At 43.2% G+C, this 26,565-nt stretch overlaps 1 protein-coding gene across 8 annotated transcripts in view; it reads right to left on the bottom strand.

Annotated features, from left to right (window-relative positions):
- Positions 1–476: 476 nt before the first annotated feature.
- Positions 477–26,565, bottom strand: part of LOC106082455 (dual 3',5'-cyclic-AMP and -GMP phosphodiesterase 11) — a 349,544-nt gene continuing 323,455 nt past the window's right edge. For 7 of the 8 annotated variants that reach the window (XM_059364258.1, XM_059364257.1, XM_059364256.1 and 4 more), the window contains 7 exons: positions 9,189–9,275; positions 8,914–9,081; positions 3,221–3,348; positions 2,967–3,155; positions 2,680–2,899; positions 2,527–2,610; positions 477–2,466 (listed from right to left, as the gene is read on the bottom strand). In XM_059364258.1, coding sequence (XP_059220241.1) covers positions 1,111–2,466; positions 2,527–2,610; positions 2,680–2,899; positions 2,967–3,155; positions 3,221–3,348; positions 8,914–9,081; positions 9,189–9,275 — 2,232 coding nt within the window. In that variant the 3' untranslated portion in view covers positions 477–1,110. The remainder of the gene's footprint in view (positions 2,467–2,526; positions 2,611–2,679; positions 2,900–2,966; positions 3,156–3,220; positions 3,349–8,913; positions 9,082–9,188; positions 9,276–26,565) is intronic. The other variant, XM_059364255.1, reaches the window with a different exon arrangement.

Raw genomic sequence — 26,565 nt, forward strand, 5'->3', positions numbered from 1 at the left:
CAAAGAACGAGTTGGCTAACGAACTTGCCTGGTTAAGATCGTGGATGGATTCTACGAGTGTTAAGGTGAGCACAGACATTTGCGTTTTGGACTTCTGGAAGGACCTGGGTAAGCTGACGAGTCGGCACTATGTCGATGAAGTTTTTTCAATGGATATATGACAATTTTTTTACTTAAAGGCAATATCTTTCATTTTGAAGATGTTACAGTAGACACCACCAATCTTTCCAAAATTTTAACCTTTACATCCATCAAAGGTTAACACAATTCAAGCTTAATTAGATCAATATTTTTAAAGATTTACATATTTAGCATAGTCCAACTAATCAGAGAGAGTAACACCCAATGAATAAGACTACTGAGAAGTTGTCCGGTAATCAAAGTTATTACTTTGGTGAAGATAGGCCATGGTTCTACAATCGAAAAAAAATCTTTATAAATCAGCAAATGAGATTGGCAAGTTTAAGACACTGCAAAAGGTTAGCATTTTCGCTATAATTTCTCTTAACAAGAAGTCATTAGAATCACAGGGAAAGAGAAAGCTACGTAACTTGAAATTGGGAGAGTCATTAACCAATGCCAGTTTCCTTGACGAAAAATTCTTCTCATATGTTGAGGAAAATATTCCTTTTTTTTTGTGATCGCAAGTTGCGATGAGACCACCTTGTGGTCCTTAAAATCAATACAGACGGACAGGATAATAGATATGGCTAGGGTGTCTCTGAAATTTTTAAAATATTGACCGAATGGATATATTACCCAATTACAGAAAATAATTCAGTCACTAAATAAAGAAAATAAAAATCCATACAAAACTACTAGGAGTCAAAAACTTTAGCTTAATTTCAGGAAAATCTTTTGGATTTGTTTTAATTCACTTTCAAATCAAACTCAACAGTTTGCAATCTTATTTTTAGGTACCATTACAATTCCCCTAAAACAAATTTCCCTTTTAAGCTTGCAATACTTGCATAGAAAACTTTTCCCTTTCCCTATTGCAAAACTCTGGCTAAGCTCAATTTCCAAAAATTCGTCAAATTCGTTAATGTTCGAATTGAGAAAACACAACAATACCTCTAAAGGAACCATTCCTCTGCTAGTTTTTATGCTTTACTTATCACACATGGCCTCTGTTGGGGTCGCTGCAGGACTTACAACATATGCTGGTGCTGTAACAGGAGTTGCAGCCATCGACGATGTCGCTGTCGTCGTCGTCGTCGTCGTAGGATTCGTCGTTGTGGGCGTGGTTAAAGATGAGAGATTTGCATTACTTGTGCTGCAGGTATTCAAATTGGAATTTATGCTCAGTGTCAAGCCATTGGCCTCAGAGTGGCGGCGCGACGACAAACGATTGGGAGGAGTGCCAAAATTACGCAATCCATTTGAGTTGGCAGTTGGGGTGCCAGCACCAGCTAGACCATTGCTTGTCACATGGTGTAGGCCATCGAGATTGCCCAGTTTGCCAACGATTTTTGGTATTTTATCACTTTCCGAAAGGCTGGAGTTATTGGATAGGCCACCGCATAGCGAGGAGCCACCACTGCCACCGCCTCCCAAGCTGTTGCTTTGATGTGGATGATGGTGATGGTGTTGGTGGTTATGGTGCGAGGAATTTGCCGCGCCATCAAGCACCTGATGTTTCTGCTGATGATTGTGGTGGTGGTGGTGGTGATGATGGTGATGATGATGATGGCGATGCCTATGATGATGACCCTCACGAGCCGGTTGACATTGACACTCATGCGAGGTATTCTGCAGGTGACCAGCACCTTGAGCAGTACCACAACTCGTCATTGAGGGGGTACTCTTGCTGTAGGACCTATTGCTACCATTATGTGGTATATAATCATGGGAGCCCTTTAGCGATGAGGTTTTTCTCAAACGCATGCAATCGCAATTTCTACACGACGATGTTGAGGCGGAGGAATAACGCTGTTTATGCAGGGGATTCTGATTGAGGCTTTCCAAATTTTCCACCATGAGTTGGGCTTGTTTTCTGGCCGCAGCCTCTCTCTTGGCGGGCGAGGTGGGAGAACTATCCTCTTCGCCGGTGGGTGGTGGCGTGGAGAGACGACTTGAATCGGTGGAATAGTCCTCATTGACTTGGCGAGGATCAACTTCAAGATCTGACTCTTCAGCATCGCCATCAGCATCATCCTCGTTATCGGCTTCGATTTCGGTCTCCTCTTCACAATCATCACTGGCTAAATTGTTAAGCAGAAGACTATCTTCTGTATCGGTTGCCGTGGCATTCAGATCTCCATTTTCCTGGGGGTTCTCAGGGTTGATGGAATTGTTGTTTTTGTTGTGATTGTTGTTTAAGTTTTTGCTATTTTTGACTTTAACAATGCCATTGCTTTTCTTGGTTTTCGTTTCCACACCCTGGGCCATATCGATCCAGTGTTGGCGATTATCTCTAACGCCATCGACCAAGGGTTCCAGTTTATCGGACAAAATGGAAAAGGCCTGTGGGATAGAGAAAACTAAGCTTAAAAAACACAAAAAAAGGAATTTAGGTCACCATACCTCATATATTGGCAAGCATATTGAATCTATGAAACCGACTTGCATCATGGGCAGTTCATCTTCCTTTTCGCGGTTCATAATGTCCTTAAAATGGAAAGAAAATGAAAGTTAACTATCCGTATATTTGTTTTTGTGAAGACAATTTCCACTTACTATGGGAGTTATATTCAATTCCTGTTTCTCCATATCGCCCTGCTCAAAGAACTCCGAGCTGACCAAATCTGCCACACGCTTTTCAATAACCCAGGGCTTGGTTATGGCTGACAAGTCACATACAGTCATGCTCATGGCTCTTAAAAGAGCTCTGGGCTCCTCTCCCACCCAATAGCTCAGGGGTTGGCGATGGACCTCATCCAAGAAGGTGCCACGTTTTCTAAAACCCAAATTTGCAGTATAAGAAAAATTCTTCTTTTTTTTTTTTTGAGAAAATTCCTTCTCACCTCAAATAAACCGCCAAATCTGTGGACAAAATGGCATCTTCCAGTACCTTGATGACCCGACAATAATCCTCCGATGATAAATTAGCCAAAATTTGATTTCCAGGACTGTTGAGTATCATAAGACATTGATCGAAATGATGATGCTCCATGGTCGAGGTGGAGTACAGCTGTGCCAATGGCGATGAAGCTCTATGGGGGGTAAGGCAAACAATTAATCGAAAACTCAACTTTTTGCTGGGCATAATTTGTCATACTTAATTTGAAACGAGTTATTTGTCCCCCGATGATCCAAATCATGACATAGGCAGGCAATGATAAGAGCCAAACATTCCATTTCACCGAAAATTTTCCACCATTGCGTGGCCTGTCCATGATGGGAAATCTTTGATTAATAAAAATTTATATTTGGGTATTTTAGGCGGGGCCAAATTAAAAAAAAAAATAAGAAAAATTTTCAAAAAATTACAAAGTTTTAAAAAATGGGTTCTTAATGGTTAAAAAGTAGCAATTTTTTACACAAGCAACAAAATAAATTAAAATGCCCAAAGATCGGTTAGGCCGAATCCCATCACCATGGATACTGTTAAAGCTTTAGACCCATTAACCCATAAACACCTGACCCCCAATTGCCTTGTCCGACTGATGAAATTTCATATATTCACTATTTAGAGCTTTTATATTGACGTAATAATTTTTTTCAACAAAAAATTTTTCGAAAAACTATTTTCTTTAAGTTCTTCAAAAAAAAAACATTTAAGAATTTTTCAAAAAAAGAATTTAAAATTTTTAAAAAAAAAATTTTTTCAAATTTTTTTGAAAAAAAAAATAAAATTTTTTCAAAAAAAAATATTTCTTTTATTTCGAAATCCGCTATGTTTTCGCAACAAAAAAACATTTTCCTAATATCCCCAATTGCCCCAAATATACCGGTCCTAAACTAGAGAATGAGTTACCTGTCACAGGACATAACCTACAGGGAATGAAAATTTTCTATTGTCATAACACATAAAACATTGATCTCAGATCCAACAAAGTATATATAGGGTGATATTTTATGAAATATAGGAAAGTTTTTCAAAAAATAATAATAAAACATAAAAATCAGAAAAATGCGAGGAAAGTAAGATCTGACACTGCACGGAAGCTGGACATTGAACAGCTGCAAACCCAACAAATAGCAGCGGCAAACTCCACTCGACTGACCCAACTGTTTGATGAAAGCACTCCTTGCTCCGATGATATAATGGCGCAGTGGCAAACTATTGCCCACTCCATGGAAAATGCCGCTAAATTCGTACTTGGATACCGGAAGCCTCCTCCAAGAAACCCATGGTACGACCAAGAGTGTCGAGATGCTACTGAAGCCAAGAATGCGGCATATAGAGCAACCCTGCAATCAGTAGCAACGCGCCAGATGAAGGAGTGGTATCGGGAGAAAAGGAGAGAGGAGAAACGTCTATTCCGCAGAAAGAAAAAGGAAATGGAAAGACGTGAGTGCGAGCGAATTGAGATGTACAGGAGTCAGAATGAAGTCCGGAAATTCTACCAAAGAATTAAACATCAAACCGATGGCTTTGGTGCAGGCACATCCTCTTGCAGAGACCAGTTGTCTCTGCAAGATAACAGATAACATGCTGAGGATATGGAAAGAACATTTTACCCAACTGCTAGTGTCCGACGTTGGCGGCGAAAGGATACCGCACAACTAATCCCTGATAGAGTGTTTACCTCCTAGTCAGAATGAGGTCCAAGTAGCAGTGACCCGACTAAAGAACAACAAAGCAGTAGGAGCCGACGGGTTAGCCGCTTAACTGTTTAAGACCGAAGGCGACACGCTGATAAGGCGTATGCATCGGCTTTTCTGCGAAATCTGGCTAGAAGAACGCATACCCTAGAAGAACTCATACCATCAGCATACTATGTCCCGTACACAAGAAAGGAGACAAGACGGAATGTGCCATCTACAGAGGAATAAATCTCCTCTCCATCGCATTCAAGCTACTCTCGAGCGTACTGTGTGAAAGATTAAAACCTAAAGTCAATGAGATAATTGGTCCCCTATCAATGCGGCTTAAGACCATGTAAATCCATCCTGGACCAGGTACTTACTGCTAGTGTCCGACGTTGGCGGCGAAAAGGATACCGCAAAACCAATCCCTGATGATGGTATAGAGTGTTTACCTCCTAGTCAGAATGAGGTCCAAGTAGCAGTGATCCGACTAAAGAACAATAAGGCAGCAGGAGCCGACGGGTTACCCGCTGAACTATTTAAGACTGGAGGCGACACGCTGATAAGGCGTATGTATCAGCTTATCTGCGCAATTTGGCCAGATGAACGCATACCCGACGATTGAAACCTCTGCATACTATGTCCAGTACACAAGAAAGGAGACAAGACGGAATGTGCCAACTACAGAGGAATAAGTCTCCTCCCCATCGCATACAAGATACTCTCGAGCGTACTGTGTGAAAGACTAAAACCTAAAGTCAATGAGATAATTGGGCCCTATCAATGCGGCTTAAGACCTTGCAAATCCATTCTGGAACAGATATTTACACAGCGCCAATTCCTGAAAGGAGAAATCCCGAAAAGGACAAATCAACACCTACCATCTCTTTGTTGGCTACAAAGCCGCTTTCGACAGCCCTATACATTCAAAGGTATTTCAAGCCATGTCTGCGTTTGCTATTCCTGCAAAATTAATAAGACTCTGCAGGATGACATCCGCTGATACGCGTTCCTCAGTAAGAATAGGAAAGAATCTCTCGGAACAATTTAATACCAAACGAGGTTTCAGACAAAGAGACAGTCTATCGTGTGATCTCTTTAATATCCTGCTGGAGAAGATTATACGCGATACAGATGTGAATAGATATAGCACGCTAATCACAAAAAAACACATGCTACTCGCCTATGCCGACGACATCGATATCATAGGTCGGCCACTGGAAGTAGTAACTGCAGCCTTTGAAAGAATCGAAAGAGAGTCAGTGAAAATAGGTAAATGGAGATAAGACGAAATGGATGGTTTCAACTCCCAAAAAGCCCAAAAAGAAAATGGAGAAAGTTGGGATTCACAACTTTGTGACAGTCAGTAACTTTTTCTACCTCGGCACCGCCGTAACCGAAACGAATGACACCAGTTTTGAAATAAAGTGAAGAATAATACTGGCAAACAGATGCTACTAAATAGGCAGTTTAGAAACAAGGCCACCTCTCGACAGACGAAGATTACACTATACAAGACACTGATACTACCCGTGCTGTTATATGGTTCTGAAGCATGGGTACTTGTGAAAGCAGACGAGGCAGTGCCTGGAGTATTTGAGAGAAAGACTCTTCGTAAAATATATGGTTCAGTTTGTGTTAAGAGAAAAGGCGACGTATAAATCACGAGCGGTATGAGCTGTATGACGATGATAGCATAGTTGCACGCATCAAAATACAATGGCAGCATTGGCTAGCTCATGTATCAACTCAATATCAGAATAGATGAAGAAGCTCCAGAAAAGAAGGTGGTACACGCAAACCGGGAAAACCAAAAGTCCGATGGAAAAATCAAGTGGTGGGAGACACCTCGAAACTTGGTGTCAGAGATTTTAGAATGAGCGCAGAAGATCGAGGCGCTTGGAACGCTATTATACGTTCGGACAGTGGAACAAATATTCTGTCATAGCCAATTTGAAGAAAGGAAGAAAGGCGCTAAATCGCAGGATCTAGGCGGCCAATTGACCGGTCCCGAACATGAAATAAAATGTTTACCGAACTCGCCTCTCAATAAGTCCATTGTTACGCATGTGGCACCGTCATGTTGAAACCACTTGCCATACAAGTCAAGCTCTTGCGTTTTGGGCTAAAAAAGTTTGCAAGCATCTCACGATAGCGCTCACCATTCCCAGTTACGGTACGATTCGCATCATCTTTGAAGAAGTACAGTCCAATGAAACCACCAGCCCATAAACCACACCAAACTGTGACTTTTTCTGGATGCATTGGTGGCTCTTGCAATGCTTCTGGCTGATCTTTACTCTAAAATCAACGGTTCTGCTTATTTACGTACCCGTTGAGCCAAAAATGAGTTTCGTCGCTGAAGAAGAAGCGCGCGATGAACTTTCTTAACAGAGCACTCATTTTGACAATAAAATTTAATAACTTGCAAGCGTTGTTCGTTTGTAAGACGATTTATGGTTAAATAATAGATCAAACTGAAGATGTTGGAAAGTGAAACAAAACACGAAACGTGCATGAGCTGTTTAAACCAGTGTTGCCAAAAAAAATAATGGCAAATAAAATTACCCTTTATATATATTCTTGATCGCCTTGACATTCTAGCCAGGACCGTCCGTCCGACCCTCTTTCCGAATATCTGTGAAAGTCACGATAGCGGTGAAACGCGTAAAGCAAAATTTTGCACAGATTCTTTTTATTGATGTAGGTCATTGGGAATTGTAAATGGGCTATAATGATTCAGATTTGCATATGGCCCCCATATAAAGTGGCCATTCGACTTGACAATTGTTATCCGATTGGGTTGAAATTTTGCATAGTGTTCTGTTACTACTACCAATAATCGTCGAAATCGGTGAGTAACTTTATACATATAGCTCCCATATAAACAAAACTCCCGATTTAACATTTTGAGAAAGAGTATGGTGGAAATTGGTCTATAACCTAAAGTAGCTCAAATATATATCTTAAATATATAGCTAATATATTTCTATTCTGAATCACTATGTGGAGAATCAGCACACAAATACAAGGGATTCCATCAAACTTGATTTTGGTTGTCAATTTAAACATACAAATAAAAAAAATAACCCCAAAATTTTGGCACTTGAAAAACTTTAAAACAAAACAAGTAAAAGCGTGCTAAGTTCGGCCGGGTCGAATCTTATATACCCTCCACCATGGATCGCATTTGTCGAGTTCTTTTCCCGGTATCTCTTCTTTGGCAAAAAAGGATATAAGAAAAGATTTGCTCTGCCATTAGAGCGATATCAAGATATGGTCCGGTTTGGACCACAATTAAGTTATATGTTGGAGACCTGTGTAAAATGTCAGCCAATTCGAATAAGAATTGCGCCCTATGGGGGCTGAAGAAGTAAAATAGGGAGATCGATTTATATGGGAGCTGTATCAGGCTATAGACCGATTCAGACCATAATAAACACGTATGTTGATGGTTATGAGAGAATCCGTCGTACAAAATTCATTCCGTTCATTTCAATCGGATAAGAATTGCGCCCTCTGGAGGCTCAAGAAGTCAAGACCCAAGATCGGTTTATATGGCAGCTATATCAGGTTATGAACCGATTTGAACCATACTTGGTACAGTTGTTGGATATCATAATAAAACACGTCGTGCAAAAATTCATTCCAATCGGATAAGAATTGCGCACTCTAGAGGCTCAAGACCCAAGATCGGTTTATATGGCAGCTATATCAGGTTATGGACCGATTTGAACCATAATTGGCACAGTTGTTGGATATCATAACAAAACCAGTCGTGCAAAATTTCATTCCAATCGGATAAGAATTGCGCCCTCTGAAGGCTCAAGAAGTCAAGACCCAAGATCGGTTTATATGGCAGCTGTATCAAAACGTGGACCGATATGGCCCGTTTGCAATACCAACCGACCTACACTAATAAGAAGAATTTGTGCAAAATTTCAAGCAGCTAGCTTTACCCCTTCGGAAGTAAGCGTGCTTTCGATAGACAGACGGACGGGCATGGCTAGATCGACATAAAATGTCGCGACGGTCAAGTATATATATACTTTATGGGGTCTCAGACGAATATTTCGAGTAGTTGCAAACAGAATGACGAAATTAGTATACCTCCCATCCTATGGTGGAGGGTATAAAAAATTATACAAACTTCTTAATACTATAGTATTTTTAATAAAACATTCCCATTATTGTAATTTTCTTAAGATCATCACTTACCGTCAATATAGCAAACATCATTTGGGCCACATTAAAGGCATGACGCCAATTATGGTAAATCACATTGCGATAATTCTTTTTAACACTCAACAGCCAACGGCACAGAACCTCATAGTCGATGTGGAAACGTTCAACAAAATCCAAATCCAAAAACATTCGTAAACAGGCCTATATTAGAGAGACAAATTTAAATATTCACCATTAGCAAATTTGAATTGAGGGCGTTTGCCATCCACACTTCTATCCAGGGACTCGGCAAGAAATAGGAAACAAACCTTTAAAGTATCATCGTCCTCAAAATGGATGTCATCAAAGCGGAAGTCATGTAAACGGAAATGAGCTGCAGAAGGTACTCGAAGACGCTGTAAATGAAAGAAGAAGAACCAAATAAGACAAATTAAAACGGAAGAGGGAATAAATCAGCAAACATTATGCCAAAGGCAATAATAAATAATTCTCTCAGTGAATAGTGGTCATTACTGGGATTGGCTTTATCAATTCTTTTTGTTTTTTGCTAATAATGGAAATGAAAAAAAAAACTAAAAAGAACCTTGAAAGGAAGCTGAATCTCTAGAGATTGCAGTGGATGGATTTATTTTTTTATGGCGTTGGTTTTATGCCAAACTGAAGGTGATTGGAAAAGGTTGGTGGCTTAATTCGGTTGTATATGGTGGTGGGACGTCATCTAGACAGTTGGTCCCGAATGTTGATATCAGATTCATTGTCTACTCCCAAATACCTTTCATTTGAGCTCCATTTTTTCATAGGCGGCAAACATTACCGTTTTGGGGAGTGTTTTTTTATGTCTTGGCTTAAAAAATATATATCAGATTCGCGTTCTACTCGAAAATACCTTTTATTTGAGCCTTATATTGCAATGGTCAGCAAATACTTCCTATTTGGCTGGTGTTATGGGGATGGGGTGGCTCCATAGATACTTTTCCCGAATATTGGTTCGTGCCTAACATCCAAAGACCTTTCATTTGAGCCCCATATTGCAATGCTCGTAAATTTATCCTCTTTGGGGAATGTTCTCGGGGATGGGCGCCCCCCAAACACTTGGTCCCAAATTTAGATATCACATTCGCATTCTACTCGCAAATACCTTTCATTTGAGTCGCATATTGCCATGGTCGGTAAAAATGTCCGCTTTAGGGGTGTTTTGGGGGTTGGGGTGGCCTCATAGATACTTGGTCCCCAAACACTTGGTCCCACATTCGGATATAAGATTCGTATTCTACACTCAAATACCTTTTATGTAAGCCCCATATTAGTATGGTCAGTAAATAAGTCGAATTTGGGGGATGTTCTCGGGGAAGGAGTGGACCCCCAGAAACTTGGTCCCAAATTTGGATATCACATTCGTATTCTACTCGCAAATACCTTTCATTTGAGTCGCATATTGCCATGGTCGGTAAAAATGTCCGCTTTAGGGGTGTTTTGGGGGTTGGGGTGGTCCCCCTAACACTTGGTCCGACAATTGGATATCAGATACCTTTTCTGATCTTAAATACCTTTCATTTGAGTTCCATATTGCCGTGATTGGTGTATATATATATTTGGTAGGTTTGGGGGGGGCGCTCCCCCTAGGTACCCCATCCGAAATTTGGATACCAAATTTTTGTTTGTAGGGTAGGTTACTGTAAGAAAGCACACAAAATTTCGCTTAAATCGCACCACCCATCTCCGAGATCTGGCGTTTCTGAAAATTAGGGTAAGGGGGAGGGTCCGCCCCCCCTTCAGATATCAAAAAAATGTAGTACCCTATTTTCACCACCGGATCATTATGCACTATTTGTGAAAATTTCAAGAAAATCGGTTCAGCTGTTTCTGAGTCCTGTAATGCCAGACCTATAATGATATATGGTGTTGTGATCTGGTGGACGGCACTCCAAAAATTCACCTACTGTTCAATACACAGACAGATCCAAAGAATGGCTTGTTTTTGCATCAGATCCGCTTGGCTACTCTTATTGCCTGTGACCATGGTGGCTAGACAAATTGCTGTAGCTATTGTTGTGAGGCTAAGGAAGTATTCTCTTTGCCCATGAGGCGGCTAGGGTCACTGTTTTAGTCTTCATATAATGTCCAATGTTCCATGCAGTGTGGATTATACATTGCCCGAGCCGCTATTTGATAGAAAGTACTGTACCTTCCAAATTCCAAATTTTACCCATGAACATTCCACTAAGGAAAAGGGGCAAACTTTAATCTGATTAGAACAACAATACCTCTGGCAAAAGAAGGTACGTAGACTTCTTTAAGGATGGCTTCAAACTGAATGACCAGGTGAGCTTTGGGGTGTACTCTGAAGAACTAGGTCATCAATATCATCTCAGACAGCTAGGCAACCATTTAATCGCTGGGGAACATATTTCTGAATTAATAAAACGCCCTCGACTATCGCAGATCTCTCAACGATCAGTTCAAAATTCACCTGCTATGGGTACCGGACCACAGCCGGTTGTACGTACCGGATTGACCCGATGGAATCTTCATCGGCAAGGGCTGCCGCCTCAGTGTACGTGTTCGTCTTTTTTCGTCATGGGAGAGGCACATCCCGGAGTGCCTTCTCCGTATGCTTTTGGTCCGTGCCGGGATTGAAAAGAACCCCGGACCCTGGTTCTGTTCCGTTTGCCAGAACCGCCTTCATCATCGGTCAGTGTCGGTGAGGTGTAACAGGTGCTTGGAGTGGGTACATTTCCGTTCTTGCTCTGGCCTAACTTCGCTACGGGAGTATAGTCATACTGGCTATGTCGCTAGGTGCTGTGCGAACACAGCCAGCAGTGGGTCACAAGCGTCGCCGTCGTCGCCTTCGGCGTCCTCGTCGTCGGACTATGTGACCCCCCCGACCTCTCCCGTACGGCAATTTATGCAAAGACAGCACCCTAGCCCTACTATTGCCAGGCCAGTGTCGGGAAATGTATCGTTCCTGCAGTTAAACTGCAATGGACTGCGAGGCAAGATTGATGAGATTGTGGATTTTATGAGTCGGAAGAGCATATCGGTCGCAGCGATCCAGGAGACAAAGCTGACTAACACCTGCAGCTTGCACAGTTGTCACGGCTACAATGTGCTACGTAAGGATCGCTCAAGGAATGGAGGTGGGGGATTGGCCTTTGTTATACACCATTCCGTGCAGTATAGACCTATCTCGCCTGCGCTTGACGCTAGTGACCCATACATGGAATGTATGGGGGTAGCAGTCAAGTCTGGTACTGCCGAGATAGAGATATACAACGTGTATATACCGCCGGTTGGCAGCTGTGTCCCGATTAATGGCCAGGCCTACAGCCCCGACATAAGTGGGTTGCTATCTGGCCATAGTCGTCTGGTTCTGGGGGATTTCAATGCACATCACTCGTCATGGCATTCTCCCCTAGGCAACGACCAGCGTGGCATAGCTTTGGCAGAGCAGATAGATAGCTCCACGTTTTGCACGGTGAATGAGGATGCCCCCACTAGGATTACGAGGAGGTGCAGCAGCTCGCCAGACATCTCAATCGCATCCCCTGATCTCCTGAGTGACGTATCCTGGCAAGCCGTCATCTCTTTGGGGTCAGACCACCTCCCCATAATCCTCACCATCGACCGACCACCCGACTTCATAACCTCTGAGCGCCGAACGTTCATCAACTATAAGAAGGCCAATTGGACTGGCTTCAGAGAGTATACCAATCGCCGCTTCAATGAACTGCCACCCCCCTCTGATGTGCTTGTGGCCGAGAGGAAATTCCGAGACATCATCAACGCAGCAGCCGCTCGCTTTATACCAGCCGGTCGAATACCGCAAGTGCGACCCAATTTCCCGGCGCAAGCAGTGGTACTCGCAGACGAGCGTGATGGGATTCGTGCTATGGACCCCGCTAACCCCAGAATCAGCGAGCTGAATCTGGAAATAAACAGGGTAGTCAACGAACATAAGCGGAATTTGTGGCTGGAACACTTGGAGCAATGTAACTTAGGCACCGGTGCAGGCAAATTGTGGGCCACTGTTAAGTCTCTCTCGAACCCCGGTAGACGGGACGACAGGACCTCAGTCACTTTTGGCGAGTTAACCGTGACTGATCCGAAGAGATGCGCCAGGTTGTTCAACCGTCAATTTATCGTGCATCCCGAGAGAGACAGGGCAAGGAGGAGAGCCATTCGCCGTATTCGTGGTCTCCGAGCCGATGAACAGCCATCACAATTTACCGTGGGCGAAGTTACGAATGTCATCCGTGGCGCCAAATCTTCCAAGGCGTTGGGCCCCGACGGAATCTCTACATTGATGCTGAAGAATCTGGATTTACCTGGAGTTGAGTACCTTACCACTGTCCTTAACCTGTCATTGAACACTCTTATAGTTCCCGATGTCTGGAAAATGGGCAGAGTGATCCCGCTACTGAAGCCTGGTAAAGACCCGAGTTTGGGGGAGTCGTACAGACCGATCTCCCTTCTCTCACCAGTGGCTAAGACGCTTGAGGCATTACTCCTCCCGAGCCTCGTAGGAGAATTTCCATTCGCCGAGCATCAACACGGATTTCGGAGACTGCACAGCACAACAACAGCTTTGCATGCCATCACCACACACATTTACCGTGGCTTCAATCAACCCAGGCCATGTGATAGGACGGTCCTCGTGGCATTGGACCTATCGAAGGCATTCGACACGGTCAGCCATGCCAAATTATTTGAGGACATCGCCAACACGTCCCTCCAGCCAGGCCTTAAACGTTGGGTCGCGAATTATCTGTGTGGCCGCCAGTCATTTGTGGAATTTAGGGATAAGAAGTCAAAACACCGTAGAGTGAAACAGGGAGTTCCCCAAGGCGGGGTGATATCTCCGGCTCTGTTTAACCTCTACCTTTCCTCCATCCCACCTCCTCCAGACGGCATAGAGATCGTATCATATGCGGACGACTGTACGATCTTGGCATCAGGCCCCCCACCCATTGATGACATCTGCGATAGGTTGAACGTCTACCTCAACGAGCTTGCCTCATATTTCGCTGCAAGAAATCTGAAGATATCCGCCACCAAATCTTCAGCCACACTGTTCACTACAAATACGCGTGAGGTGAATTCTGAGCTGACTGTGATGGTCGATGGAGAATTGATTCCGACCATCAAGTGTCCCAAAATACTTGGCGTCACATTTGACAGCTCCTACACTTTCTCCCCACATGCCACAGCAATCTGCAATAAAGTCAAAAGTAGAAACAAGGTCCTCAAGTCACTCGCTGGCAGCACTTGGGGTGCAGACAAAGAAACCTTGTTGACCACGTACAAAGCAATTGGCCGGTCTGTGGTAAGTTATGCAGCGCCAGTGTGGTCACGTCAGCTTTGTGACACGCAGTGGAATAATATTCAGATCTGTCAGAATGCCGCCCTCCGAACTGCGACGGGCTGCCTCCTTAGTTCTCATGTGGACCACCTCCACCAGGAGACAAAGATCCTACCAGTGCGAAGACATAACTACATGCTGTCTAAGCAATACCTTTTGGGCTGTTATCGCAGAAATCATCCAAATCATCATCTTGTGGATAGATACCCACCGCCCAGAAGCCTTAAGGTAGATCTACATGATCTAGAGCGTGAGGTCCAGCGCTACAAGAGAGAACCTCTAGATCAAGCGGCATATCAAGCGGGTCTGAACAACATTCATGCAGACACGGTAGCAGACGCGTTAACTGGCTACCGGGTGAATGTAGTCCTTGGAGTACGACCGCCACCCATTGCACCCGAAGAAATCGACCTCCCCCGGCAAACCAGAGTGATTCTGGCTCAATTACGTTCCGGCAGATGCAGCCGCCTCAATTCCCACAGAGCTAGGATTGATGCCGACGTGCAAGATGTATGTCCCGACTGTAACCAGGGACCGCACGATACACGTCACCTGTTTAACTGCCCGGCCAGACCCACTCGACTCAGACCCAGATCCCTGTGGACGCACCCCATCTTAGTCGCGGAGTTCCTGGGTCTTGACACTCAACAGAATCAAGCAGACGAAAGATAGTACACAATAAACTGCTACAACAACAACAACAACAACCGGACCACAGAAATATACCTGGGAATTGTAGAGCAGACGAGCTTGCGAGACTAGGAACTATCTTATACGAAAGTGCAGGATGCTGGAAGGGATTGAACTGACATTCCAAGCACTTCTACGTAAGCTGGAAAAAGAATCAGATCTCCCGAAGAGCATAACACTGCTAAAATGCCGAAGAAGAAAAAGAGCTCCCCGCTTTCAAGTAAATGCAAATTTTGTCCATGAACATTCCACTAAGGAACAGGGGTAAACTTCTCACATATCAAGGAGTGCAGTCCGATTCATGTTTAAGCTCAATGATAAGGGGCCTCCTTTTTATAGACGAGTCCGAATGGCGTGCCGCAGTGCCACACCTCTTTTGGAGAGAAGTTTTACATGGCATAGTGCCTCACAAATGTTGCCAGAATTAGGAGGGGAAAATCACCGCTGAAAATTTTTTCTGATGGGCTCGCCAGGATTCGAACCCAGGCGTTCAGCGTCATAGGCGGACATGCTAACCTCCGCGCTACGGGACAACCAAGCCAGCAAATCCCGCAATAGAGACTCCAGACAGTGTCCTGCGGAGGTAGACAAGGTCGAAGGAAGCGCCTATGGCCACTTAGTCTTCATGGAGGACTGTGAGATTCCAAAAGGAGACCACAGTCATCACGGAAGGTTAAGATGGCTACTGAGAATGGTAAGCAGCCGCCCTCTTACGCCAGAGTGGAAAGGAAGCACAACAGAGATGAGCTGATTATGCAGTCATCAATATCGGCTGTACATCCGATAGAATTCCACCAGATCATCGGTCCCAAGTGGAGGATCTGGTTAAAGATCAGATTTTCGAACATGTGTGGAACTCTGTAGAGTTGCGTTTTGCGCCGACGGAATGTATTAATACCGTCAAACAACTCGTCACAGGTATTCATGCTCCCTGGGAGGGCGCAAAGCTGGACGTTGTGAGAAAGATGGATATCCCCTCGCTCACAAAGGAGACGGGCTTCATCAAGGGATGGGGCAGTAAATTTGCAACGGAACGCATGTTGGGATTCTTCTTGGGCAAGCAAAACCAAGGTTTGGTCGCAGAGAAGTGGGAGGGGAGGTTCCACAGGGAGGAGAAGAAGGAAGAAACTCTCCTTGTGGTTGGCATTGATCAAGTCTCCGTGACGAGTTTAGCTAAGACTAAAGGCATGCCGCACTACGGGAGCAAAGCTGTCTTTTCAAGATTGGGAAGGCTAGGATAGGCTGAAATTCTCATTTTGAGACACCAGGCCGTGCAGTGGCAGGTGACTCAAAACAGCCCAACAAACTGGGGGCTGACAACGAGAAAATTACGGCCTCTCTCAATATCAGGCAGTGTAGTGTTGAGGCTTTTGATGAAAACCCATTTTCCACAGGATACGACGGGAATCACGGAGACACCGAAATCTTGAAATAATGACATTAATCGAAGGTTTATAATTACGGAATTTATGGTCAAGGAATCCTTGAGGAGCTTTAAACCATTTAAGTCACCCGGACCTGATGAAATATTTCCGGCGTTACTATAGAAAGAGACAGACTATCTGGCGCCCCATCTGAGCTGTATTTTCACAGTGTGCCTGTGACTTGCATATACTCCGAAATCCTGGCAGGAGGCAAGGGTGGTGCTTATACCCAAGCCAGGCAAGGCAAGTTATACGACACCAAAGGCCTACAGACCTATAAGCCTTACGTCCTTTGTACTCAAAACCATGGAACGTATTGTGGATACCATGATAAAGAGTAGAACATCCAGCGAACTGGTCAAATACAAACAGCCTTCCTATGTCAAGGGAAGGTCGGTGGAACTTGCCCTGCACGAGGTTGTGCATAAAATAAAAAAAAAATCCTTCGATACCAAACGTAGATCCTAATACTGAAATATCAGGCAATGTAGTGGCGAGAGGCCCAACACAGCCTAACAAACAGAGACCCGACGACAAACCCATCACCAACTTCAAGATTCGGAATACTGGGATAGGTGAAGATCCTAATATGGAAACATTAGGCAGCGCAGCGACAGGAGTCTCAATGCAACCCAACGAACAGGGAGCCGATGATGGTACCATCACCTACTTCCAAGAAGCCCATTTACTTAATGTTTGGAAGACTGAGATAGGCAGAGATCCTAGTATTGAAACATCAGGCAGTACAGGGAATGGAAACCCAATACAGCAGCCTAACGAACAGGGACCCGACGATGGAACCATTACCGACTTTATAAAGAGTCGAAAAACTAAACTAGGCAAAGGTCCTAAGACGATGACATCAGGCAGTGCAGTGACTGGAAACTCTATGCAGTCTGAAGAATAGAGAACAGACGATGAGATCATCACCTATTCCCAAGATGCCTATTTACTGGAGGACCAATGATTGAGGTAATCCAGATAAACCTCCACCGCTCACGCTCTGATGGAGAAAATCAGCAAGGGCAAGGTTCATATTGCCTTAATTCAGGAGCCATGGACGACCCGGAACAACGTTTCTGGACTGAACCATATCAACTACCAATTATTCTATGCCAACACTGGTACTCCGCCGAGGACATCTGTTATTTGTCATTCGGATGCAACAGGGAGACGGTGGACCATACCTGGCATAACTTTGTCTGCCTTTGACTCTCCGACACCGCCACCCACGCCAAAGTTGCAACGGCTGGTGAGGAAAGCAAAAAAGACTGGAAACGAGGTACTAGTAGGTTGCGATGCGAACTCTCACCACATTTCGTGGGGTAGTACCAACTCTAATAAGCCGGGCCAAGCCCTGGCAAAGTTCTTGAATACTAAGAACCTAATAACACTTAATATTGGTAACACCGCTACCTTTGTTCTTATTTACCAGGGCTTGGCCCCGCTTATTAAGGGAGGAGGTATTAGATGTGACGATATGTTCGGAAAATCTAATTGACGAGGTTCTGGATTGGAGGGTCTCCATGGAACACTCTTTCTCTGATCATCGCTACATTAGGTTTAGAATAGCACGGCCAGTGCCGAATCCGAGAAACTTCCGGAATAAGTTGAAAACCAACTGGACAAAAGTCGCAAGGCTGCCCATATGAGAAGTTGGGCAAGATAATTTAGTCCAAGCATAACAGACATTGACGGAAATGTCAACAGGATAACAACTGAACTGGTTGGGTCCTTCGAAGATAGTTGTCCTCTTCGGAAAAGGAAATTAGCCCAAGAAAAACCCTGGATGACCGGGGAGATTCGCAAAATTGGGAAAGAGGTCCGCAGACTTGTTAACAGAGCACGTCGTAAAAAAGCGGAAGTTTACTAGGATGTGTACTACACACGGCTCAAGGAGTACAATAAGATTAACAGAGCGCCTAAACGTGCCTGCTGGAAGCTTTTCTGCGAATAGGTTGATAGCGTTAATAACGCCTCCAAGATAAAAAAAGTTTCTCTCAAAAACCCATCTCCAAACTGAAATTTTAGAAGACGACATGGGAGTGAGAGCAGAGACAATGGAGGACATGTTAAGGGTTTTGATGAAAACCTATTTTCCACAGTATACGACGAGACTCACGGTAACACCGGATACTTGGAATAAAGAGGTTTAAGGCTCTGGTGGTGGGGAATCCCCCCGACACTAAAGGTGGAATTTTAATGCCAAGTTCACACTCTACTCACAAATACCTTTAATTTGATACCCATATTGTCCCAATCGGTAAACATGTCCGTTCGGGTGGGTTTTGGGATGGGGCGTCCCCCCAGGTTACTTGACCCCAAAGTTTTGCAACAATTTCGTGTTTTTTGGGTACCATAAGGTAATTTTTACCGGAGGGTTTCATAAAAATCTGTTCAGCCGCTTGACTCTATTCGGACCAAACAAAGCGCAACATTTTAATTTTTATATAATGGATGTTGCTGCTTTTTAACACCGTTTTCCTTATTATCTGGTTTGCAAGTGTATACGATTTTTTTTACCTTTCTACCAGGATTTGAAATGCTTATCCCCGATTTACCGACAACAACAACCTCTATGCCTTTTTTTCCTCTTGAAATCAATACTAAAGTGTCATGGCAAATATGATGCCTTTAGGACTCGGCGCGTGGTCATCGCAATGCATACATGGAGCAGAGAACACAAATCATCATAATTGACAGAAATTAATTGATATGCTATCGGAGTTCCTAGAAGGAAATTGATTTATAAGCAAAATGGCAAAAGCAAGGTCATGCCACCATAACTCATAAGAAGTTGACACAGCGAAACGGCGGAGAAGAAGAAAGCCTTGAAAACATAAGGCGCATCTAAAATATGGAATAAAATATTCAAAGCACGAACCGTATGCTCCAAATGCCAATTAACATATTTAATCCTTTAAGGATTTACGATTGCTCTTTGAAAAATGAAAAACACAAAAAACAACACCCAGAATGGTTAACAGGAAAAAGGATGCCAGGCCACATAGCAAGGACACCATAAATTTTCATACAAAAAAAAAGAAAAATATTATTTATTAATGTTTTATGCTGCCACAAAGTTTAACACACACAGAGTGAGGCTCTTCATCAAGGTTTTGCTTTCACTTTGGCTAAGCCTGATACCACTCGGACTGTTTAAGCAAAAACCACAGATTTAATGACGCTAGACATATTTGTGTTTTGCCCTCTAAAGGATTGCCCCGCATAGGCAAGGACTGTGGGCAAAGGACTACTGCTGGTGCCCAGTGAAAGGGCAAAAGGACTTTGGTGCGGAAAAAACTGACACACACCACAAATTGTTGTTTAAACTTTTTAGTAATTCTCTGGAATCAAGGGCAATATGTTTTGCAGCTAGCCCTTTTTTATGGGTGGAGGAGAATATCGTTTTCGTAATGATTTTATAATACCTATTTAAGGGGCCCTAGTTTGGTCCTAGCTTGTTTCCTTGCCATCGCCAAACCTTTGTCAAATCGGGTTGGACATTTATGAAGGATTTAAATTTGTTTGAGAATGTCTTTTCATTTGTTTGCTCTACCACGGTTGACTACTTACGAGACCAAGTTACAGGAGAGCAGGGGGGAGTTTTCTTTTCATTTCACTTAAGCCACAAATTTTGAATTTCTTTATGACTTGGCCTACTATTGCTAATGTTTAAGGCATTATGCTTGTTCCTTTTCCCAGTAACTTTACTCTATGTACGAGTATTTTGTGACAGTTTAAGCTGCTCGGATTAAATTATGGAAATATGTTCAACAACATTTCCTTAGGAAATTGAATGTAAACAAACAAAACAAATATGTTGAGATTTATGAAAAATAATACCATGCATGTGCCAACTGATAACAGCAAAACAAGTGAGTGAAGACAAAAAACAAGGGGGCCTTCAAGACCTTTTGATATTCTACACAGTTGCTGACTTGTGTAACTTAAAACAGATGAAAATAACTTTGTAAACGGAAATTACAGGAGAGATGGAGACAAGAGATGTGGAAACATACTCGATTTTGCAAAACTAGGTTTGAATCGTATATATTTTTATGTGGATCAAGTAAGGGTGATTTTTAAGAGCTATGGGAAAGTTAAAAAAAAACAAGTAAAAGCGTGCTAAGTTCGGCCGGGCCGAATCTTATATACCCTCCACCATGGATCGCATATGTCGAGTTCTTTTCCCGGCATCTCTTCTTAGGCAAAAAAAGGATATAAGAAAAGATTTGCTCTGCTATTAGAGCGATATCAAGATATGGTCCGGTTTGGACCACAATTAAATTATATGTTGGAGACCTGTGTAAAATGTCAGCCAATTCGAATAAGAATTGCGCCCTTTGTGGGCTCAAGAAGTAAAATAGAGAGATCGATTTATATGGGAGCTGTATCCGGCTATGGACCGATTCAGACCATAATAAACACGTATGTTGATGGTCATGAAAGAATCCGTCGTACAAAATTTCAGGCAAATCGGATAACAATTGCGACCTCTAGAGGCTCAAGAAGTCAAGATCCCAGATCGGTTTATATGGCAGCTATATCAGGTTATGAACCGATTTGAACCATACTTGGCACAGTTGTTGGATATCATAATAAAACACGTCGTGCAAAATTTCATCCCAATCGGATGAGAATTGCGCACTCTAGAGGCTCAAGAAGTCAAGACCCAAGATCGATTTATATGGCAGCTATATCAGGTTATGGACCGATTTGAACCATACTTGGCACAGTTGTTGGATATAATAACAAAACACGTCGTGCAAAATTTCATCCCAATCGGATGAGAATTGCGCACTCTAGAGGCTCAAGAAGTCAAGACCCAAGATCGGTTTATATGGCAGCTATATCAGGTTATGGAACGATTTGAACCATACTTGGCACAGTTGTTGGATATAATAACAAAACACGTCGTGCAAAATTTCATCCCAATCGGATGAGAATTGCGCACTCTAGAGGCTCAAGAAGTCAAGACCCAAGATCGGTTTATATGGCAGCTATATCAGGTTATGTACCGATTTGAACCATACTTGGCACAGTTGTTGGATGTCATAACAAAACACTTGATGCAAAATTTCATCCCAATCGGATAAGAATTGCGCCCTCTAGACGCTCAAGAAGTCAAGATCCAAGATCGGTTTATATGGCAGCTATATCAGGTTATGGACCGATTTGAACCATACTTGGCACAGTTGTTGGATGTCATAACAAAACACGTCGTGCAAAATTTCATTCCAATCGGATAAGAATTGCGCACTCTAGAGGCTCAAGAAGTCAAGACCCAAGATCGGTTTATATGGCAGCTATATCAAAACATGGACCGATATGGCCCATTTACAATACCAACCGACCTACACTAATAAGAAGTATTTGTGCAAAATTTCAAGCGCCTAGCTTTACTCCTTCGGAAGTTAGCGTGCTTTCGACAGACAGACGGACGGACGGACGGACGGACGGACGGACGGACGGAAGGACGGACGGACAGACGGACGGACATGGCTAGATCGACATAAAATTTCACGACGATCAAGAATATATATACTTTATGGGGTCTCAGACGAATATTTCGAGTAGTTACAAACAGAATGACGAAATTAGTATACCCCCCATCTTATGGTGGAGGGTATAAAAACAGCTAGGAAATGCAAAAGTCGGGCGAAGCCTACTATAAAATATCCTACACCACCGAGTCTACATTCATACTACTCTGAGTATATGAAACCTATGTTGAAATCTAGTCAGACTTTAATTTTGCATACTATCGGGTTGCCCAAAAAGTTATTGCGGATTTTTTAAAAGAAAGTAAATGCATTTTTAATAAAACTTAGAATGAACTTTAATCAAATATACTTTTTTTTTACATTTTTTTTCTAAAGCAAGCTAAAAGTAACAGCTGATAACTGACAGAAGAAAGAATGCAATTACAGAGTCACAAGCTGTGAAAAAATTTGTCAACGCCGACTATATGAAAAATCCGCAATTACTTTTTGGGCAACCCAATACTATACTTTACTTCGATTGGCTATGACAGAATATTTGGTCCACTAGCCGAACGTGGAATAGCGTTCCAAAAGCCTCAATCTTCTGCGCTCATTCTAAAATCTTTGACACCGAGTTTCGAGGTGTCTTCCACCACTTGAACTTTCCATTAGGTTTTTGGTCTTCCCAGATTGCGTGTGCCACCGTATTTGCCTTCAAAAGACTTCTTTGCTGGTGCTTTTTCATCCATTCTGACAACATGACCTAACCAACGCAGTCGTTGTAGTTTGATAAGTGTAACCATGTCGTCATACCCCTCATACAGCTCGTGGTTCATATGTCACCTATATTCTCCATTAACGCAAACTGGTCCATATAATTTATGAAGAATCTTTCTCTCAAATACTCCAAGTACTGCCTCATCTGCTTTCAAAAGTTCCCATATAACAGCACGGGTAGTATCAGTGTCTTGCATAGTGTAATCTTCGTCTGTCGAGAGGTGGCTTTGTTTCTAAACTGCTTACTTAGTCCAAAGTAGCATCTGTTTGCCAGTATTATTCTTCACTTCATTTCAAAACTCGTTTCGGTTACGGCCGTGCCGGGCTAGATAATGTTGCTGACTGTCTCAAAGTTGTGGTTCCAAACTTTCTCCATTTTCTTTATTTGCTCAGTTGTACAAGGCGTTTTGGGAAATGAACCATCCATTTCGTCTTATCTCCATTTATTGCCAGACCCATTTGCACTGGCTCTCTTTCGATTCTTTCGAAGGCTGCAGTTACCAATTCCGGTGACTGACCTATGATATCGATATCGTCGGCATAGGCGAGTAGCATGTGCTCTCTTGTGATTAGTGTGCCATATCTATTCACTTCTGCATCTCGTATAATCTTCTCCAACAGGATATTAAAGAGATCACACAATAGACTGTCTCCTTATCTGAAACCTCGTTTGGTATTAAATGGTTCGGAAGGATTCTTTCCTATTCTTACTGAGGGATACCAAACTCTCTTTGCAGGGATACCAAACTCAGACATGGCTTGAAATACCTTTGAATGTATGAGGCTTTGGAAAGCGGCTTTGTAGCCAATAAAGAGATGGTAGGTGTTGATTTGTCCTTCTCGGGATTTCTACATCCAGGAATTGGCGCAATGTAAATATCTGGTCCAGGATGGATTTACCAGGTCTAAAGCCGCATTGCCCACAGGGCCCAATTATCTCATTGGTCTTAGGTTTTAATCTTTCACACAGTATGCTCGAGAGTATCTTGTATGCGATGGGGAGAAGACTTATTCCTCTGTAGTTGGCACATTCCGTCTTGTCTCCATTCTTGTGTAGGGGACATAGTATGTTGAGGTTCCATTAATCATCGGGTATGCGTTTTTCTAGCCAGATTGCGCAGATAAGCTGATGCATACGCCTTATCAGCGTATCGCCTCCGGTCTAAAATAGTTTAGCGGGTAACCCGTCGGCTCCTGCTGCCTTGTTGTTCTTTAGTCGGGTCACTGCTACTTGGACCTCATTCTGACTGGGCGGTAAACATTCTATACCATCATCAGGGATTGATTCTGCGGTATCCTCTCGGCGCCAATGTCGAACACTAGCAGTTGGGTGAAATGTTCTTTCCATATCCTCAGCATGTTATCTGTGTCAGTTACCCGATTTCCTTCTTTGTCTCTGCAGAAGGATGTGCCTGCACCAAAGCCATCGGTGTGATGTTTAATTCTTCGGTAGAATTTCCGGACTTTATTCTGGCTCTTGTACATCTCAATTCGCTCACACTCACGTCTTTTCATTTCCTTTTTCCTTCTGCGGAATAGACGTTTCTCCTCTCTCCATTTCTTCCGATACCTCTCCTTCATCTGGCGCGTTGCTAGTGATTGCAGGGTTGCTCTATATGCCGCATTCTTGGCTTCAATAGGATCTCGATAGTCTTGGTCGTACCATGGGTTTCTTGAAGGAGGCTTCCGGTACGGATTTCGTGGCATTATCCATGGGGTGGACAATGGTCTGCCACTGCGCCATTATATCATCGGAACAAGGAGTGCTTTCATCAAGCTGGGTTGGGCCAGTCGAGTGGAATATGCCGTTGCCATCCATTATGTTTACAGCTTTTCTATGTTCAGCTTCCATTTGGCAGTGTCAGATCTTACCTTCCTTGTCATGTTCAGACGGGTGCAAACCTTTACTGCAACAAGTTAATGATCCGAGTCTATATTCACTTCATGGATCGATCGTACATCTAACACGCTGGATGAATGCCTTCCATCTATCACAACGTGATCAATTTGGTCCCTTCGTGTTTTGATCGGGTAACAGCCTTGGACCCAAAAAATTGACTTGTGCCAAATTTTATGAAAATCGGACAACAAATGCGACCTGTACCTTGGTTACAAGAAAAAAATGGACAGACAGACAGACGGACATAGCTAAAGCGAATCAGGAAGTGATTGTAAGCCGATCGGTATACTTATCGATGGGTCTAGCTCTTATCCTTCTTAACGTAGCAAACAAATGCACAAAGTTATAATACCCTGTACCACAGTGGTGTTGTAGAGTATAAAAATACATAAAATTCAGAAAATGCATGAAATCTTTATTTGAATCGATAGTACGGTCCATATAAATTAATGTTTGGAGAAGTTTGTCTCTGTTCCTTAGTGGAATGTTCAAGGTCAAATTTGCATGTCGATAGAAACTCCGTAGTTAGAGGCTTTATCCCCTCTTATGTGGCTTCCGTTTATCCCTGGGATTTTGAGGTCTCTTCTTTTCTATTAAGCACCTCGCTCAGGGGGTCTTGAGAAAGCTGTCTGAATGGGTTTGGCATAAGCCCCAGAAAGACTGAGATGTTGCTACCTCCACATACAGATGTGGCTACAAGTACAACAACAACCAGCAAACAACAACAAACTTAGTGTTTTTCAGGGATGGGGTTCAACTCCGTCCGGAAGCAAAGTATCTGGTGGTGATTTTTGATTAGAGGATAAGCTGGAGAAGGAAAGTGGGCAAATGGTTCAAAGGGGGACTAAATATAGAGCATCCTGTTGCAACTTGGTAGGAAAGAGTTAGGGCATTAGGCCAGGGCGGTACACAGGGTACTTACGGCAGCTGTTCGGCTGACTCCAACCTAAAGATATCTGGTTTAGCCACTAACTCTGTACAAAAGAGCCCTCAGCAGGTCGATTGAGAAGGTACATTGTAATGCGGTGGTGCTAAAAGCTGGGGTAAGAAGAAGTGCCCCGAAATAGGTGCAGACTGTCATACCCAATGTGAGACCTTCGTTTTGTGACATCGTAGATTGGATCGTAGGAAACAGCCGCTCGTTAAACTATGGCCCGTCCTCTGCGGCGTGGACTATTTACCAGGGAAGTTCTTCTTTGTTAAAGAGTAGGACGAAGTTATCCCCGAAAGGTATCTCTGGGTTGGGACCGTCCTTTCGGGGACCTTCTGTGTACACTTATGGTTCTACATTAGTTTGGGGGTACCAGGGCGGGAGCCTTTATTAAGTTTCTTGAAATAAGGGAATCATACAGGCTTCTGGACGGGTGTAGCGTTTTTCACGGGAAAGTATTCGCGGTCCTGAAGACCTCGCAGACGATGTCGATGCGGGAGCGGCAGCCTGATTGGACTGTTACTATTTACATGGATAGTTAGGTGGGACGGAAGGCTCTAGCGTCTTTGAAGTATGGGGAATGCTGTGAGGATCTTTTGCGTCTTGGTCATCAAAGAGGCCGACGAGATGGAAACCTATGTCTTCCTCTACAAATGCCCGGAACTTTTTTTTCCGCTCAGTTGTGGACTTTTTTCGAAATTGTTTGCCGTTTGGACCACTATGCGACGTCAGGTTACATTTTTATGATCTAAAGCAAGAGAGAGAGAGAGAGAGAAAGCTGCAGCGCTACTCAAGATACCTTCGAAATCAGACAGCATATCAGGCAGGATAAATCGGCATTCATGAGGTGGCGGAAATAATAAACAGGAACAGAGTAAATGGTGCTTTTAAAAAATCTCTCACTGCCATAGCAACTGGTTAAGTTAACCTCCAAACCTAATGAACCTTTTCTGGGATCTGGCTAGGCAGAGGTCTACAACACTTATGATGAAATAGCATTAAACCTCTTCAAATAATGACAAGGCAGAAGGAGCCGTTGAGTTGCCAGCTAAGTCATTTAGTACCCAGGTATTGTACACAATATTAGTTTACTGCTTAGCAAGGGATTTATTAGAGGT

The sequence above is a fragment of the Stomoxys calcitrans genome, chromosome 3 (assembly GCF_963082655.1).
Source record: "Stomoxys calcitrans chromosome 3, idStoCalc2.1, whole genome shotgun sequence".
Lineage (NCBI taxonomy): Eukaryota > Metazoa > Arthropoda > Insecta > Diptera > Muscidae > Stomoxys > Stomoxys calcitrans.